We start from the raw sequence: 16,231 nt of genomic DNA on the forward strand, positions 1-16,231 counted from the left end.
CCCTTTTCAAGGTACTCGCGGATGCAGAAAGCGTTGGGCCTAATTATTAAACGCACCCTTCTATCAGCGACGCACGAAATCGACAAATAGGTATCATCCTTTTTAGAGCAGGAGGAAACGAAAACTTGTGAACATAGCTGTACCTACAACAGTGCATAAGGAATTGGAATTCTGGGAGTTTTTGAAATTCGGAAACTCAAGTTGTCGACAGGTATGCCCCCTTGTACGTCAAAGACCGCCTAAAAAACAAACGTCTACAAATGAAGGCAGTATTCGTAAGTTCGTTGTAATTGCAGCAGCCTAGCAACATGCATTGCGGTCCGATGGCGAATTACACTCGTGCTAAAAAAAAACTATGCCGGTAACTGCCAACGTACTTAGGTCGTAGGTGAGGAGAGGAAGGGTTATGTCAAATGTCAACATCAAAGAAATGGCTTCATCTGAGCTGTGCCTATTGTACATAATTCAACCAATCTATGCATTTCGTTTCTTGCTAGCTACTCATGCTTTCACTCCTGCTTCAGAGTAATCATCCCATATTGTACGTCTTAAGATATTGATTTCTATGGCAGTTCGCAATTGCTAGCCACGTCTCACCTCAGTTTGGTGGCCCCGCATCGGCCCACTCGGCCGCTCTAAAATTGACGTACGGAGGAGGATGGTGGCTTTTATTTTAGCTTCTCCGCTGACTGCGGGGAGCGCCGTCGCCGAGGTAGGAGCAATAATTAGCTTAAGTTTGGGACTAATTTCCACGCTTAATTAACATTTTAATGTTATTTTAATTAATTCATGTTAATCTTTGACGCATTCTCTTTCTATTGATACCATCCACCGGCCTGAGAAGTACTGCCTTGCTGCGTAAGGGCCGATAAAAGATCACGCTTTTAGGGGTATCTCTTCAACATGGGGCAGGAGCAATAAATAGAGCACTCTAATTTTAGCTTATTTCCCTGGTATGTCACCAACTGACATTAGCCCGAAAACTGGTCTCTGAGCCCGAAAATCGGGACACTGTTTTCTCAGTGTACCTAATCACGTACGTTTTGGTAGCGTGTAGGTGGACCGAGGAGTCCAGCATTATGACCAGAGGAGTCCAGCAGTGGGAAGTCCATACCTACCTCTATTTTGAGAAGTGCAGGCCCGCGACATTTCCAACCCCCACGTCAGCGACGCTGCTGGATTTAAAATGATCGATCTGGAGCGTCAACAAACGACTGGCCCTATGCCGGCCTGTATCTGTAAAACTATTAGAGGTCGCGAGGATTCGATTCCACACACTTAGGCGTTAGTGTCTTCTGAAACCAACGCTGTCGTCCTACGCCAAGCGACCTGACAATTCTCCCGATGTGGAGCTTGATATTTTTAACTGGGACCATGCAAGTAGGTACTCAAAGCTGTTGCCACAGAGCAAAATTAATCGTGTTTTGTTAATTATTGCTTTAATATTCATTGTGATCAGAGAGCTTTTTTATTCCAAAGAAAAGTTAGGAAGAAAACCTAAAGAAAACCATGCGGCGCGAGTTATTGGCGAAAAACAGGAGGGGTGGGCGGAATCCGCCTCCCCCCTTCCACTGCGCGTGTTAAAATGTGAGGATGAGAGAGAAGGAGTGGGAAATTGTAATTAAGTTCGAACGTGTTTTTAATGTCCAAATGCATAATGCAGTTTTGTCCGTAATGGCACAATCAAACAAAGACTACACTCATTCGTTTACATGTAATTGTACATCAACCGGGCCTGCCTATTGACTAGGGCCGGTCTCCGGCTGGTTTTGTTAGGTCTAGTTTCAGGTTTAGTTTCATGAACGGCGTTGATGTACTTGGGAGTTTTTACAGCGTTAACTAAACAATGCTTTATGCTACAGCCGAGTCTGCAACTCAACCTGGTCGTTACTCAGCATTGTCGTTATCACAGAGCTTCAAATCGATCAGCTACAGGCTGAACACGTACCTATAGGGTATAGGAAGACGTCCAAAAACTGTTGGCCATAGTATCTGTAGTGGGATCTACGTTCCATGCTGGTCAGGCATTTTGCGAAATGCCTAGTCATTTTGTAAAATGGCTAGCCATTTTGAAAAATGCCTGGTTGCGTTCAGTCATTTTTCAAACAGCCGTCTTTTTGTAAAATGCCTAGGTATTTTACAAAATGACTGATTTTCTAAAGTGCCTGCAACATATATATTGCTAAATTATATACCAGGATGACGAGCATTCTGATACATTTTTAGTTCACGCAGACAGGATGTGGAGGAACGTCCATCGTGTATTTTACTTGTGCTTGAACTTACCCCCTTTCTCGCTGACACGAATCAGCCCATCTGAACATGTGTTAACTGTTAACCAGAGCCAAGGACTCCCAGACTCATAAGGCGGACTGAAAAGGCTCCTATCGCCCATTTTCAGCTCTGCCAGAGATTTCCATTGTTTCCTTGTTATATCAGTGGCGTCCCAAAACCAGTTGTCTATGGAGGGCAGGTCGGAGATTTCGATACTGGCGGTCCTGTTGGTGTCTTTCTTCGTCTTTCTGAGGTATCTACTCGGCGATCATCATGTTTCAAACTGCCTCAATACTCTAAAACCACCCATCTGTGTTGTTCCTCACTGAACGACGGTGGACAGTGCGTGCTCGTTTGGTGGGGCATTTTCAGGCTCCCATGGGGTCAAGGCCGTCGGTTAAAGTGACCATCCCACCTTAACATTAGTTTTGAGTTGAGATAGCCAAATTGGTGGTCATGGCCTGAAAATACCGGTTTGGGCACTCACAACATCGGAAAATGCTTTAATTCGGAGATATGGAATTTCATTGCAGTTTTCGGATTCTAAGGGGCTAATGCATTGGAATGCCCCCTTAGAATTTGTGACGTCAGCGGAGATCTAACGATTTTTTAAATCTTAGACTAAAACCATCGTTAACAGTTAACACGTGGTGGTATACCGTATTAACATCTTCGAGGCTGCCAAATTATTGCTTCGAAATAAGTCGCTAGGAACAGCGGGGATCCCAAAAGTAAACACAAACAAAAGCCTAATATTTTGAAAACCAGTGAATATTTTTTTTTTCGGTGAAATTAGGTAGACATTCATTTTTGATCGTTCCGAGCAAAGGGACACCACTTGTACATATGCCAATTGACAATTCATTAACTTTTTTGAAGGTGGGAGCATGGGAGGGTCCTTTTAAAAGGGACAAATCATGACGCCATACAAAATGTCCCAGATTTATTTATCACGTGCATTGTTTTTTGCATGCGATTATTCGATTTAAGAACCACCATTGACGTTTACTTTTCAACAGTTCAAAAAATCACCATGTAGTTCACATTTTACCAATTCTGCCTTTCAGAGCACAGAGGCCGTTGTTCGGTATAGGTATGTACATAGATTTCTATTTCCGTCTTCGACTGGCCGGTGTCATACTTTTCATTGACATTGTCATTTCATTGTCATTGTTCATAGGTGTCATAGTTTTTTGTCTTCGACCATTCAATAGTCGGTTGTGCTGCGACAGTCCCGTGCACCATAGTCGTTACCTCCGCTATGTGGCTCAGGACGTTGTGTAAAATTCATGCGTCGTTATGGTACCAAAAAGTCGTGCTCGTTGACCCCGTAGTGGTTTGCCAGGTAGTCGCTGTCTCCGTGGTTTGCCAGGTAGTCGTTGGCTCCGTAGTGGTTTGCCAGGTAGTCGCTGGCTCCGTAGTGGTTTGCCAGGTAGTCGCTGGCTCCGTAGTGGTTTGCCAGGTAGTCGCTGTCTCCGTGGTTTGCCAGGTAGTCGTTGGCTCCGTAGTGGTTTGCCAGGTAGTCGCTGGCTCCGTAGTGGTTTGCCAGGTAGTCGCTGGCTCCGTAGTGGTTTGCCAGGTAGTCGCTGTCTCCGTGGTTTGCCAGGTAGTCGTTGGCTCCGTAGTGGTTTGCCAGGTAGTCGCTGGCTCCGCAGTGGTTTGCCAGGTAGTCGCTGGCTCCGTAGTGGTTTGCCAGGTAGTCGCTGGCTCCGTAGTGGTTTGCCAGGTAGTCGCTGGCTCCGTAGTAGTTGGCTCCGTAGTCGGTAGCTCTGTAGTCGAAGGCTCCACAGTCGTCACGGGATGCTCGTCCTTCTGACAAATGAAGCGATAGTAACCGAGGCTGCAGTCGGCCGTCCGCCAGCCGCCAGTGCCGCCTTCGTGGATGAGCGCGCACCTCTCACCGTCGCCGTGCGGCTGCAGCGGCTCCCAGTTGTGCCAGTCGTAGACGGATCCGTCCGACCAAACCCACGGCCGTCCGCTGTCACTGCGGCGCAGGCCCAGCCAGCCGCTCTGATAGTGCAGCACCTGCTCCGTCAGAAACGCGTTCACCTGTACATCGTGCACGGAAACGGGCCTCGAGCCGGGCGCCTGCAGCTCGCACACGCTGGCTACAGAGCGCCACTCGAGAGGGAACGACGAGAGCCAGTAGCACTGGCCGCGGTACAACTGCCACTCGGGGGAGGGACAGGCGGCGCCGGCGGCGGCCAGCACAGCGCACAGAGCCGTTAGACGGGCCAGCAGCGCCATGGTGATGAGGACGGAGCACTGTGGAGAGAGACGTCCACTCGACAGAGTGAGAGAGGGAGCGCCGGAGATAGAAATATCCGCCCGACTGGCTGCGGTGACAGTGGCCAGTCGCCCTCACAGCGACAGGACGGTCGGCAGCCGTGGGTACAACCAGCTGGTGGTCTTGTAACGTGGCACTGCAGTTTCTTATCCGCCTGCCGCCATTGGCAGCTGCTGGTGGCGAGTCGAGTGTCTCGCGCTGGGAACGGGACAGGTGTGGACACAGCGTGTGCGTGAGATGAATGGCGCTTCTTTTGCAGACGGTTCAAATCATGGGCTCTCAAATCATGAGTCTCAGTGGCCAGTGGGCCTCAAACTGACTTCAGAAGGCCCCACGCCGCTGGGCTTAGAAGACCCCAAGCTGGACATAGGCAGCCCCACACTGAACATGAGGGTCCCACACTGGCCTTAGAAGGCCCACACTGTGCTTAGAAAGCCCCACAATGGACTTAGATGGCCCCACGCTGGCCTTAGAGGGCTCCACGGCTGGTTTTAGAGGGCTTCACGCTGGCTCCTTAGGATTCCAACTTCCACGCCAGCGTCAAAGGGTCCCACGCTCAAGTCTAAGCTTCTGTAAGACCGCCGAAGCGGCCTCTGAGGGCCCCAGGCTAGCCTCTGGAGCTCGGCCCCAGCCTCTGAGGGCCCTGAGACGGCCTATGAGGGCCCTACGCCGGCCTCTGACTTCTGAGGGCCATCAAACGGCAAATTTAAGATAGTCTATCGTAGTTGACTTTATTTAAAGACTTAATGATGTAATGACTTTATAAGTTTGGGCCAGTACTTCGGATAAGGCCGTTTCTCTTGGGACACCCAAGCATGCACGTACCCAGGATTTCGTCCAGGAGGGGACAACTTGCTCTCAGTCGAAGGGGCCCCGGGTTACCTGGGGGCCACTGTCAACCCAGGCAGGGACTTATCCAGAACATTTCGATGGGGGGGGGATTGGGCACAGTGGGTCCGGTCCCCCTTGCGGACGGGCCCCTCTGTCTGTCTGTCTGTCTCACTGTCTGTCTGCCTGTCTGTCTAAGCCCTGAGAAAATGTGGAAAATTGGCAGGTAAAAGTATCATTTTGCCTGAGAAATGTGCATAAAATGCACGGTCTTTTATGAAGAAGCGAAGCGAGCGAGCCCCTCAGAGTCGCCGATGTTGGTCTCTCAGACGTGTCTGTGAAAGGCCGTCAAATGCGCTGGTGTGGGGTCCACAAAGGCGCCGTTGTGGGGGTCTTAGCCCTAGCCCTGGCAGGGCATTTTTCATAACACGGCCTGGCAGGGGGGGGGGTCGATGCGACCCCCCCCTCGCGATTGGCTCCTATGCACCTAGAAACACCAAATTTGGTAGGTAGGTGGGCCCCCTGGAGTTCTCGCCCCTGTGCAAATTTGGTTGCTCTAGGTCAATATTTAGGGGGGTTTTGGGGGGTATAAATGTAAAAATTTCGCTAAAAACAGGTCAAAAGTTTTTCGCTTATAACTTTTGACCTAATTAAGATAGAGCAAAAAGAAAAGCACCAGTGAACTCAGCACTTCAAGGCACGTCGTATGATATACTTTTTAGCTTGCTTAAGTGTACTTTAAGTTTTTCTTAAATTTTAAGTAAACTTAAATTAATAAATTAAGTTCAAGTTAAGCAAATTGCATCATATTGCATATCATTCGATTCGGCTGATCACCAGGAACACAATGATACCATTTTTTAAGCTCTAGCTTTATTATGTGCCAAGTTATTGGCAAAAACGTCATTTGACCTCAGTTGACCTCATTTGACCTGATCCATGGATAAGTATACCAAACAAAGAAGCACCAAGTGACCTGCTCTTAAGTACCGTGGTTTCAAAGCCCAAAAAAGATAGAACGAAGCGGATATCTCCAGTATTTTCCGAATTTAGTATTTTCCCATAGGCTTAGCATTACGACGTAATGACCTCTAACTGACCTCAGGTCAGGAACCTCAAAAAGCCGGACTATATGTTTTACAACTCGGTGAACTTAGCACATCCTGAAAGTTTGAAGGAAATCAGTCGAAAACTGTGAGTTGGACAGGTGCAAAAAGAAAATTGAAATTTGACCATGACCTTGTACCGGTTTTTCTGACCTGGTGACCTGACCCAAGGTCACCCGGACCTGAAATTTTCAGGTCATATGTAAACAGGCTGCCCCATAGGCTGTGCCAAATTTGGCGGCGCTGCGCGCCGCCGTTTTTACGCTATCTTCGAAAAACCTTAGGGGGGGGGGGGTCGCATCGACCCCCCCTGCCAGGGCGAGGGTTAGGGCTTAGAGACGCTGGTAGGGGCCGTCATAGGCATGTATGGGGCCCTGAAAGTTACTGGTGGCCCTTCATAGGCCGGCAAGGGAACCTCAGATGCCGGTAAGAGGCCCTCAGAGTCGCCGGTAAATGGCCGTTAGATTGAGATGCGCTGGTATAGGGCCCTCGGAGGCGCCGGTGAGCGGGCCTTCAGAGCCACCGATGGAGGCACTGGTGTGGGGACCTTAGAGGTGGCGGTGAGGGCCCTCCCAGGCGCCATTGTGAGGGCCCTCAGAAACACTGGTATGGGCCGTGGGGGCATAACAAACAGGTGTGGGGCCCTTACAGCTGATCCCTCATTAGCCTTCAAGGACCCTCAGAGGCCGGCAAGGTCCTTCAGAACCTGGGGTGGGGCCCTTCTGGAGATTAGTGTGGCTATACATAAGAGCCCATGACGTGTTCTCAAAAGCCCCGTGGTGTCCTTTCACTCCTTTCCAGTTGAACCGTGGCCAGCGCGGACCCTCTGATGTCAATTGGCACCGTAGGGCCCCTCGGGCCCCAGGGGACCCTAAACCATATAACGGACACATGTCTCCTCGCCCCTGGCTATGCCATTGAATCCTAGTGATCAGGGGCCCTTTAGGTAATCAGGAGCCTCTCCGGTGACAGCAGGGGCTTTTCAATTGATCAGGGGTCCACCAGATTACCGTGACCAGGGGACCCTCTGAACATCAGGTGCCGTTTATACCAGGGGCTCCTCGGGCAACTTAGGTCTAAGGGCTTTCATGTGACTGCAGAGGCCCTTCAGAGAACCAGGTACTCCCCGGGTAAACATGGCCCCTCAGGTGACCAGGGCTTCTTTAGATGACTGGCCAGGGGCCATCCAGGGGATCAGGGGCCCCTTGGGTAACTAGGGGCCCCTCAGATAACCAGAGGCCCGTCGGGTAACCAGGGGCCCTCGTAACCAGGGGTCCTTTACCAGGAGTCCTTCAGATAACCAGGGGTCCCTCAGGTAGCCAGGGGCCCCTCAGGTAAACAGGGTCCCGTGACCAGGGGCCCTCAGGTAACCAGGGCCCCTCAGATGCCTAACCAGGGGCCCCTCAGGTGACCAGGGCCCCTCGGGTAGCCAGGGGATCCCTTAGACAACCAGGAACCTCTCAGACTACCAGGGGCCCCTCAGCTAACCAGGGGCCCCTCAGGTAACTAAGGGGCTCGTCAGATAACCAGGGGCTCCTCAGGTGACCAGGGAGACCCTCAGGTAGGTAACCAGGGGGCCCCTCAGGTAGCCAGGGGCTCTCAAGTAGTTAGGAGTGCTCTGTGTTCGTCACTGTGATAGATATCGCTCTTTGATATCAGCTTTTCTTCCGAGTAAAAGACGTTCTGTCTAGTAGGTACTGGAATTAATTGGCAGGGAGACCCAGAACGCCTTCGTTACGCTGGTCCCCCTGAGTCATCCTTGGACCTCAGGAGTCAGGGGCCCCGTGGCCCCCCTTGGGTACGTCACTGCACTCAAGTGACCCAAAGGGCCCACTTGCATGTCTGATCCCAAAGGGGGAGGCCATGGCCTCTTGGCCTCCCCCCTGGATACGCCAAATCACTATTTGACCCTCTCAGTCATAATGGAAATTAACATGAGATTCATGTCACCACTCACCAGCATCAAAGCATAGGATGCAATACCATATAGAAAATTACTCAGATCACTTTGATTGCAGTCTGGTATGTTTTTGCGTGTTCAGTGCAAAAGGTGCAAATTTTGCAGTGAATTAATAGCGTCAAACAATAGTGATAGCAGTAAATTAAGGAAGTTCCTGACCAAAAGTATACATAAATTGCGCAGTTGATACGTTTGCAAAATGCACGAAATTTGAAATTTTGATTTTTGTGTTAATTTTTTACCGCTTCGGTATCACTGGACATAGGTGGGTAATGTGGGTAATGTGTTTGTAATTTCTGCTTGATTTTTTTTTGCAACTTTAGTGCTTGTGATGATCTTATCCATTGCAAATGTTGTTTTTAAGCATTATATAGCATTTGAAGGCATATGAGCCACATCACAAAAAATATTAGGTACCGTAAAACGGGGTGTTAAAGGGACCATCCCACCTTAACATTAGTTTTGAGTTGAGATAGCCAAGTTTGCGGCCAGGCTCAGAAACCACCATTTATCCTGGTCGCAACCCCCGCAGCTTTATGGTGTTCAAGAAATTTCTTCCCTTTACTTGCAGGGTGGGACCAGCTTAGTCCCTATCTCTTAACCATTACGGGAATCTGATGACGTCAGCAGGCTTTCGAACGTCCGTTAAATGTTTGACTAAAACGTTTTGTAGCACGCGGTGGTATATGCTGCTTTGCGCGCAACAAATGCCGCACTTTCAAATAAAGTCGCTAGGAACAGCGGAGATCCCAAAAAGTAAACAAAAGTAAAAGCCTAATATCTTGAAAACCGGTGAATATTTTTCGATGAAATTTGGTAGATATTCGTTTTTGCTCTTTCTGAACCGAGCGACATCACTTTCATGCCAATTCATTAACTTTTTTGAAGGTGGGAGGGTCCCTTTAAGGGACAGTTTTGAGGTGTTTTGTTATATAACTCAAGAAGGGTTGGAGATAGAAGCATCAAATTGTCAGCATTTTATGTGGAATTTGGTGCTTGACATGCCTGCCACATTAAAGTTTTTAAGATTAATGCCTGCATATTATTTTTTATTATTTTTCATCACTGTCCCTTAGCACCCCAATGTGGGGTGTTAAGGGACACCTATGTTATTCCAAGAAATGGTCATCAAATGCCCACAATTGGGGTGTGGAAGGGCACACAATTTATTTATTGAAATGTTTTGCATATTCTGTCACAAAACAAGTCAGGTTCATTCACCACTAATGACCTTTTTAGCCAATTACGTGTAATGCTGTTTACGCTTGTGGAAAATGTGCTAATTATAAGGTAAACAGAACCAAAAAGTAATCTTCTGTCATCAATAAAAACCCATGTTGAAGCTAGTCACTTGTCATTATGTTGCCCTCTTTGTTTTGGCCTTTTTATGATGAAATCACATTTACCTACATCAGTCTCCATTGACCCATCATTGTAAAAGAGAGTGTTGAGATGTTTTGTTACATAACTTAGGATGTGTTAGAGATAAAAGCATGAACTTGCCAGCATTTTATGTGGAATTTGGTGTTTTCCATGCCTACTGAAAGAAAACTTGATTAAATTATATTTAGATTTTATTTATTTTTTCTTCCCTGTGCCCACATCCACCTCAAAATATGCATGTATCCGGAAAAGAGAAAGAGGATGATGAATGAATGGGTGGATTTGCACAAGTTTTTTCAGGAAACATGTGCAATACATGTGACAATACACCTATGCATTCATTTTCCCTGTACACCCACTAGTTTATGAGGTACACACAGAGTTTTGGAGATGTTTTAATTTTGTGAAAATGTAGCATGATTTTCAAATCCATTTTTGAACCAAATCACTTGCATGAAAAACCATAGCATTTTGTCCTATGGTCAAGAACAAAACAGTGTCAACTACCACACTGAAGTTTTTATTGAACCTTCTCAAATTAGGAAGTTAATATGACTCAAAGTTTTTCCCATGCAACTGTCCCTTAACACCCCACTGTCCCTTAACACCCCATTTTACGGTACCTACATTGTTGCATACTTTAACCCAATTTAATATTTATATTGATATAAGCCTTAGGTACCTTCCTGACCTCACTTGACCTTACCTTACCTTAGCCACCTATCTCCTGACCTGACCTGAGACTAAAACGGCTGATCATGATGTTTCTCTCCCTACTTTTATATTGCCTTGTTATAATTTATAAGTGTCACACCACTTTGACCTCACAACAGCATCATCAAAACTATAGAACAACCACATTTAATTCAACATTCTAGGCAAATGACACTGTGACTGAATTCTGGTATTTTTGAATAAATATTCGGTACCTATTAGTATATATTAAGTCTGAATGCTTAACTGATTATGAAAAGCACACTATACAGTGTTTTTGACCTGATTCAGATTACATATCTGATAGTTACCTATTCATTCTGGGACAAAGTATCAAAATACCTGTGAAATATTTACTGTTACAGCAAAGTGTTACCACACTCCACACACATGAGGCGAAGCAGTACAATGCCGAAGGCAATGTCTTAAAGGAAAAGGGCCACCTTCGTGAAATATGAAGATATCGTTGTTTTTCATTTTGACATTATTATTTTTCATTTTCTTTTTAAAACTGGTGCCAGAAGTGCACAATTCGCGAAAAAGTATTTAAAACTATTTAACATATTGGTACTATGTTGATACTCTCTATGGCACCTACTGTATGATGGCATAGCGATGACGTCACACTCAAGCCAATCAGCGTTCAGAAGACAGACTCGTCGGATTGTGTCAGATAAGCTGATTGGTTAAAGCTGAGCTGGTTGGAGCTGATTGGTAAAAAACCAAAGCCTCGCCGCGGGTGGCTGTATTGTCGGATAAGAACGCATTCCTTGGATAAGAACGCATTCCTGGCGTATTTTCTTTTACAATTGCCGATATCTACGAATGGAGGCCGAAATCGGCCGTAAGGAGATAGACAGACAGGTTTTCGGACACGGGCTACAAGATGGCTATCTCAGTTTCAATCCCCATGTTAAAGGTGGCCCTTTTCCTTTAAGAGAGAATAGAGATTACACTTACAGACAATGGTAGGTAGGTCAAATATTTTTAGGTTAAGTGGTTATGTGTCAGTCACCAAATCTTAAGCCAACTTAGCAATATCATACAAAACAACAAGTACCTTAAGCAACCAGTAAATTAGATAATGCCATCTTGCCGTCACTCCTGCTCCTCCCTGATTCCCTCTCTAATCTAAGGCAGGGCTATCTCTACAGGGGCCTTTCTTCTTGAACCATAGTGCCACAGCTGTATTTAAACAATTTACCAAGAACAAAAAAATCACCATATTGAAAATGAATTCATATCTTCATCCATGGTCCATCCCCCAGGTCAATTAGGTAGTTCAGCGATTCTCAAAGTTAGCAGCCCTTCCTCAATCCTCAGTCAAGCTTGATGGATCCACCTCCTTGATGTGCGGAACTTTCAAAAGTCCATGACTGATTGTGCAAGACTTTGTTGGTGTTATACACTTGACTGAGTAGTTGTGCTAAGCATACCAAATTAGGAATCAAATGAACTATAAAGCTAAAGCAAGGCTGCCTTTTGAGCAGTTAATCATGAATTAAGTGAATTACTAAGCCAAAGGAAGGCTGCCTTTTGGACAGTTGTGTGTGTGTTGTGTCATCTTTTTGCTGCAACCTCATCCTGAAATGCTAGTGCCACTTTCACCATGGCTTGATTAATGACTAATACTACTTAGTGATAAAAGGCAATGGGAATATCGTCGTTTTAAAATTGCTCTGATTTTGCATCATGCTGCATCATGTGATAGAAGGCAATGGGAATATCTTCATGTTAAGATTGCTCTGATTTTGCATCATACCTTTATTTTTTTTATATGCCTTTATTTATTGGGTGATGAGTAAGTGATAGTAGCAAAAGTAGATGAACGTTTTATAACATTTGAGTTGTATGAAGGGACGAACACAAGAAAGATGCATGACCCGCCACTTGTATGAACCTGGCTCAATAGCAGATTAATCCTAGAAGTCACTTGCTTCACACAGTCAATCTGTACTCTGGAGGTACTTAGTAGGTATAGCAATGACTGACATGGTGTAGCGAAGTATCGCCTCTGTGATCACGATATCTATTTCTATCTTTCAGAGACAGGGAATCATGCCTCGCCGCGACAGTTCACACGCAAGAAAGCGGAAGGCGGATGAGCTGGATGACGATCCGGAGACCCAGGCTGAGCTGATGTTCGGGCCGGCAGGGACGGAGCTGCCTGTCCTCTCTGAAATCACCTATAACGTGAGTGACTCTGTACCCTGGACCAGTCGTCCGCAGACTCGAGCAAGGTGTGGATGTGTACGTGTAAGAAGCGGAGGAGCAGGCCAGTGCAGTGTGCTGAGCGTCATGAATAGAGAGCCTTTTAATCGCAGCAATATCTATCTACTTTTTATTTTAGACCAATAAATTAAAGCGCCTTGTCTTCGTCGCCAGGTGAAACAGAATCTCACAAACATGACTGAGGTGCTGTCGCTGAACGGCGCGCAGATCAAGCTGAACGTCAAGCTGTCGGGCAACGACATCATCTCCGGCCTCAAAGTAAGTCTCATTAGTCAGCAGTCGCAGCGGTTGCACTGTGTGTTGATTCATACCCTGTTCTGGCCTGAGGTGACCCCTTCTTAGAGGACCAGCCCTGCCCTATGTTGACCTCCCTCTTCCTCCAGTAAACTGTAAAGGGCTCACACTCCCTTTAAATGACTTTATCTGATTAGGAGGTCATCTAGGCATCTTCTAAGATGACTACTCTCTCCATGAAATAATTCTGTCCCTTCCAACCTTTGTTTCATCGTCTGGGGGTTGACAGTTTTCAACGGTCACTCGCTTCCCAGCCAGCCATCCCAAATGGGGCCCACATGGGCTGGAAGTGGGGCATCTGGGCGAATGTGGGCTGGGCTACATCTGGGTATGTCATGGGCGTCCAACTGGGTCCCAGATGGGCTAGATGTGCTAACTTTACGTGCTGGACTTGGCCAGCGCCTCCACTGTGCCGCTACACTGCCAGACTCCTGATCTGACAGCCGCCTGGGCACACCCCTGCCCGTGTCCCTGCGAGGTCGCTGATACTGTGTCGCCGGCGTTCGTTGTGTGGTGGCGCGGCCGCCCCGCCGGCAGTTGGTGACTATAAATAGACGCAATACGGCGCTGACGGACCGCTCGGGCCTCTATCACTATCGTTACAAACTCTTCCCCCTTTTCACAATAGGTACGCATCCACGCTTCCGTTCTCTACCAGCCGCCTGCCGCCTTCCTGCAGTGGTAGCGTAGTGTAGTGGTTAGGGTCCCCGCATCATGTTCCATAGGTCTTAAGTTCGAATCTCTGGGGATCTAGTGAGAGGCAAAGGGTACGCGGTTCTCCCACGTGTGAACACATTGCTTTTTGGGATTCACGCGGAAATAGTGGACGAGATAAGCTAGGTACCAAATCCCAATTTAATTCCATGCGCGCTTTTTGCATGTGTCCGTCTGAGTCCCAACTGGGAAAGCCCGTGTGGGACCCATATATCCCAGCTGGGTCCCATATGGGCCCCACTTGGGCTGCCCATGTGGGTCCCAACTGGGAAAGCCCATATGCGGGCTCAATACGGGCCCCAGATGGGTCCCACATGGGCCCCGTCTGGGGTGCCCAGATGGGACCCAGTTGGACGCCCATGACATTCCCATCTGGGTCCAAGGTGGGCAGCCCAGATGGGTCCCAGTTTGGAGCCCACTTGGGGCCCATGTGGGCCCCACTTGAGAAGGCTGGCTGGGTTTTCACCTCAGCTGCTGACCGCCTGTCAACTGGGTTCCATCCTTTACCTAAGTGACTTAAATAGAGTATCGTAGCACCAGCTGGCCTAACCTTTCTGTCAGTCATACCTTGACTGCCAGAAATAAGGTACTTCAAGTTTAATGTGGATACCTACATTCATCCATTCATTGTGGTGTTGGCAAATGATGTCAATAGTTACGTGTTACTGTGCTTTGTAAGAGTGAAAAAGTTTTCAATCTGTCGTAGCCAGACCGAGAGCGTTAAAAAGTGTCAGCAATGAAAATTATCAGTCTTCACAAACATCATCCCCGAGCGTCACCTACATCAATGGGCTATCCCATACAATGATATTCAAAGAAGCCGTTATGTTCTCTCGCCATCAGACGTTATACCGGTCGGGGGTCGTGCCAAAGCCGTACCCCAAGCACATCCAAAAGATGGCCTCCCTCGGCAAGTCGGAGGTCAAGGTCAAGGTCAACTGTTCGCCAGATGTGCCTTCAACGGCTTCCAGTAACGACTAGGGTACAGGTGGGGGTGGGGAGGGAGGGATGTGGGAGGAACTAAAGGGTGTTGTTCTCAAGTGTTTTGATTATGTTTGTATATAAATACATGTGTCTAGTAGATGCAAACATTTGACGGAATGGTACTAGAGAATGTGTGGAATGAATGAAAGGGAGCTGGGCAGAAGATGCTCGGTTTGGTTACATAGTGGCTTGCGTGGAAAGTCGATACGCTTTGCATTGTGGGTGCATTATGCATATGCATATGCATTGTAGATGGTCCTACATCAGATTCAGAGAAATATGTAATTGGTATCAGACATGAGCACGGATCCGAGTGATGGATCTACGGTCTCAGTGGATCTGAAAGCAAACAGAAGGCACAGTGACACTTGTTTTCAGTGGTCTAATAAAGAAGGGAAAGTGGACGACCGACAAATTTTCACCTCACCCAGACTTCCAGACTGATTGCATAAAATTGTTTTAGCTCCACCCCAGTGTTGATGTTTAACCCTATTAGTGGCAGGGGGGGGGGTTGTTTTTATCCACCCCTCAGGTTTTTCGGGAATATCTCCGAAACCGCTGAAGCTACGATGCTGAAATTTTCTGACTTTTCCTAACACTAAATTGGGCACATTCCCTGAAAATTTCAAGTTCATAACTTTACCAGGGGCGGCTCCAGAGCACTTGGAATTGGGGGTCCTATTCGTGAAGCGTGTCATTTGGGCGAAGATCACGATGCTGTACCAGTTTTACGAACAGCGAATGAAAGGTATCATGTGATAACATATACAAAGTTATTGTGCATCCTCTTTTGACACGTTTTTGCTATAATAGGCGGATCCAGGCGTCCAAAAAGGGGGGTTATGTTTTACCTCCCAACATAGGTGCCCTGACACCGCCTATGCATGACCAATACAATTGTAGTCGTTCTCTCATAAGAAAATTGTAACACAACAAGACCATTACCACCCTTTTTAGAAACAGTACCAACAAAAACCTTATTTACTATACTTTTTGTGTACCCCCAATCTCAATGATCTGTATCCGCCTATGATTTTTGAAAATGCATATTTTTAGAATCCATGTGAATTCCTGGTTCATTCTCTATCGATCGGCAAAAGTTGCGCTAAGATTGGTTCAGAAACCTGGCCGTGATAAACAGTCTAAAATGTATCGGCAATTTGCCCATTTTTGCCCCCCTCTACCCCCCCCCCCCCTATTGACATTTTTTAATTTTTATTTTTTAGAAATGTAGATCGCGTTGAGCAAAATCGAATGCCGTTTGAATTTTGAAAATCGGCCCGCTAGATCTCGAGATATCAAGGGGGGGTCGTAAACAGCCCCCCCTGCCACTAATAGGGGTAATCGAGTTCCATGAAAAAGGACAAAAGTGCGCTACGGTCTGATTCATGCACATTGTATGCGAAACATGCGCGCGGATAGCTGTATACATGGTAGAGTGCACTGCGCGTGTTA

General features: G+C 47.2%; 1 protein-coding gene across 1 annotated transcript; it reads left to right on the forward strand.

Moving 5' to 3' along the window:
- Positions 1-659: 659 nt before the first annotated feature.
- LOC122364615 lies at positions 660-14,875 on the forward strand. Its single transcript, XM_043335191.1, has 4 exons — positions 660-712; positions 12,599-12,745; positions 12,938-13,042; positions 14,636-14,875. Exons 2-4 carry the CDS (start codon positions 12,611-12,613, stop codon positions 14,771-14,773), a joined length of 378 nt encoding a protein of 125 aa, XP_043191126.1. The 5' UTR covers positions 660-712; positions 12,599-12,610; the 3' UTR covers positions 14,774-14,875.
- Positions 14,876-16,231: the final 1,356 nt, after the last annotated feature.

Source organism: Amphibalanus amphitrite, unplaced genomic scaffold, assembly GCF_019059575.1.
Source record: "Amphibalanus amphitrite isolate SeventyFive unplaced genomic scaffold, NRLGWU_Aamphi_draft 000686F_arrow, whole genome shotgun sequence".
Taxonomy (NCBI): domain Eukaryota; kingdom Metazoa; phylum Arthropoda; class Thecostraca; order Balanomorpha; family Balanidae; genus Amphibalanus; species Amphibalanus amphitrite.

What these genes read in the sequence shown, in the direction of transcription:
- LOC122364615 (XM_043335191.1), top strand. Translation starts at nt 12,611, where the DNA reads ATGCCTCGCCGCGACAGTTCACACGCAAGAAAGCGGAAGGCGGATGAG. An exon ending in TCTCTGAAATCACCTATAAC is followed by an intron (nt 12,746 to 12,937) that starts GTGAGTGACTCT and finishes CTTCGTCGCCAG; the next exon opens with GTGAAACAGAATCTCACAAA. An exon ending in ACATCATCTCCGGCCTCAAA is followed by an intron (nt 13,043 to 14,635) that starts GTAAGTCTCATT and finishes TCTCGCCATCAG; the next exon opens with ACGTTATACCGGTCGGGGGT.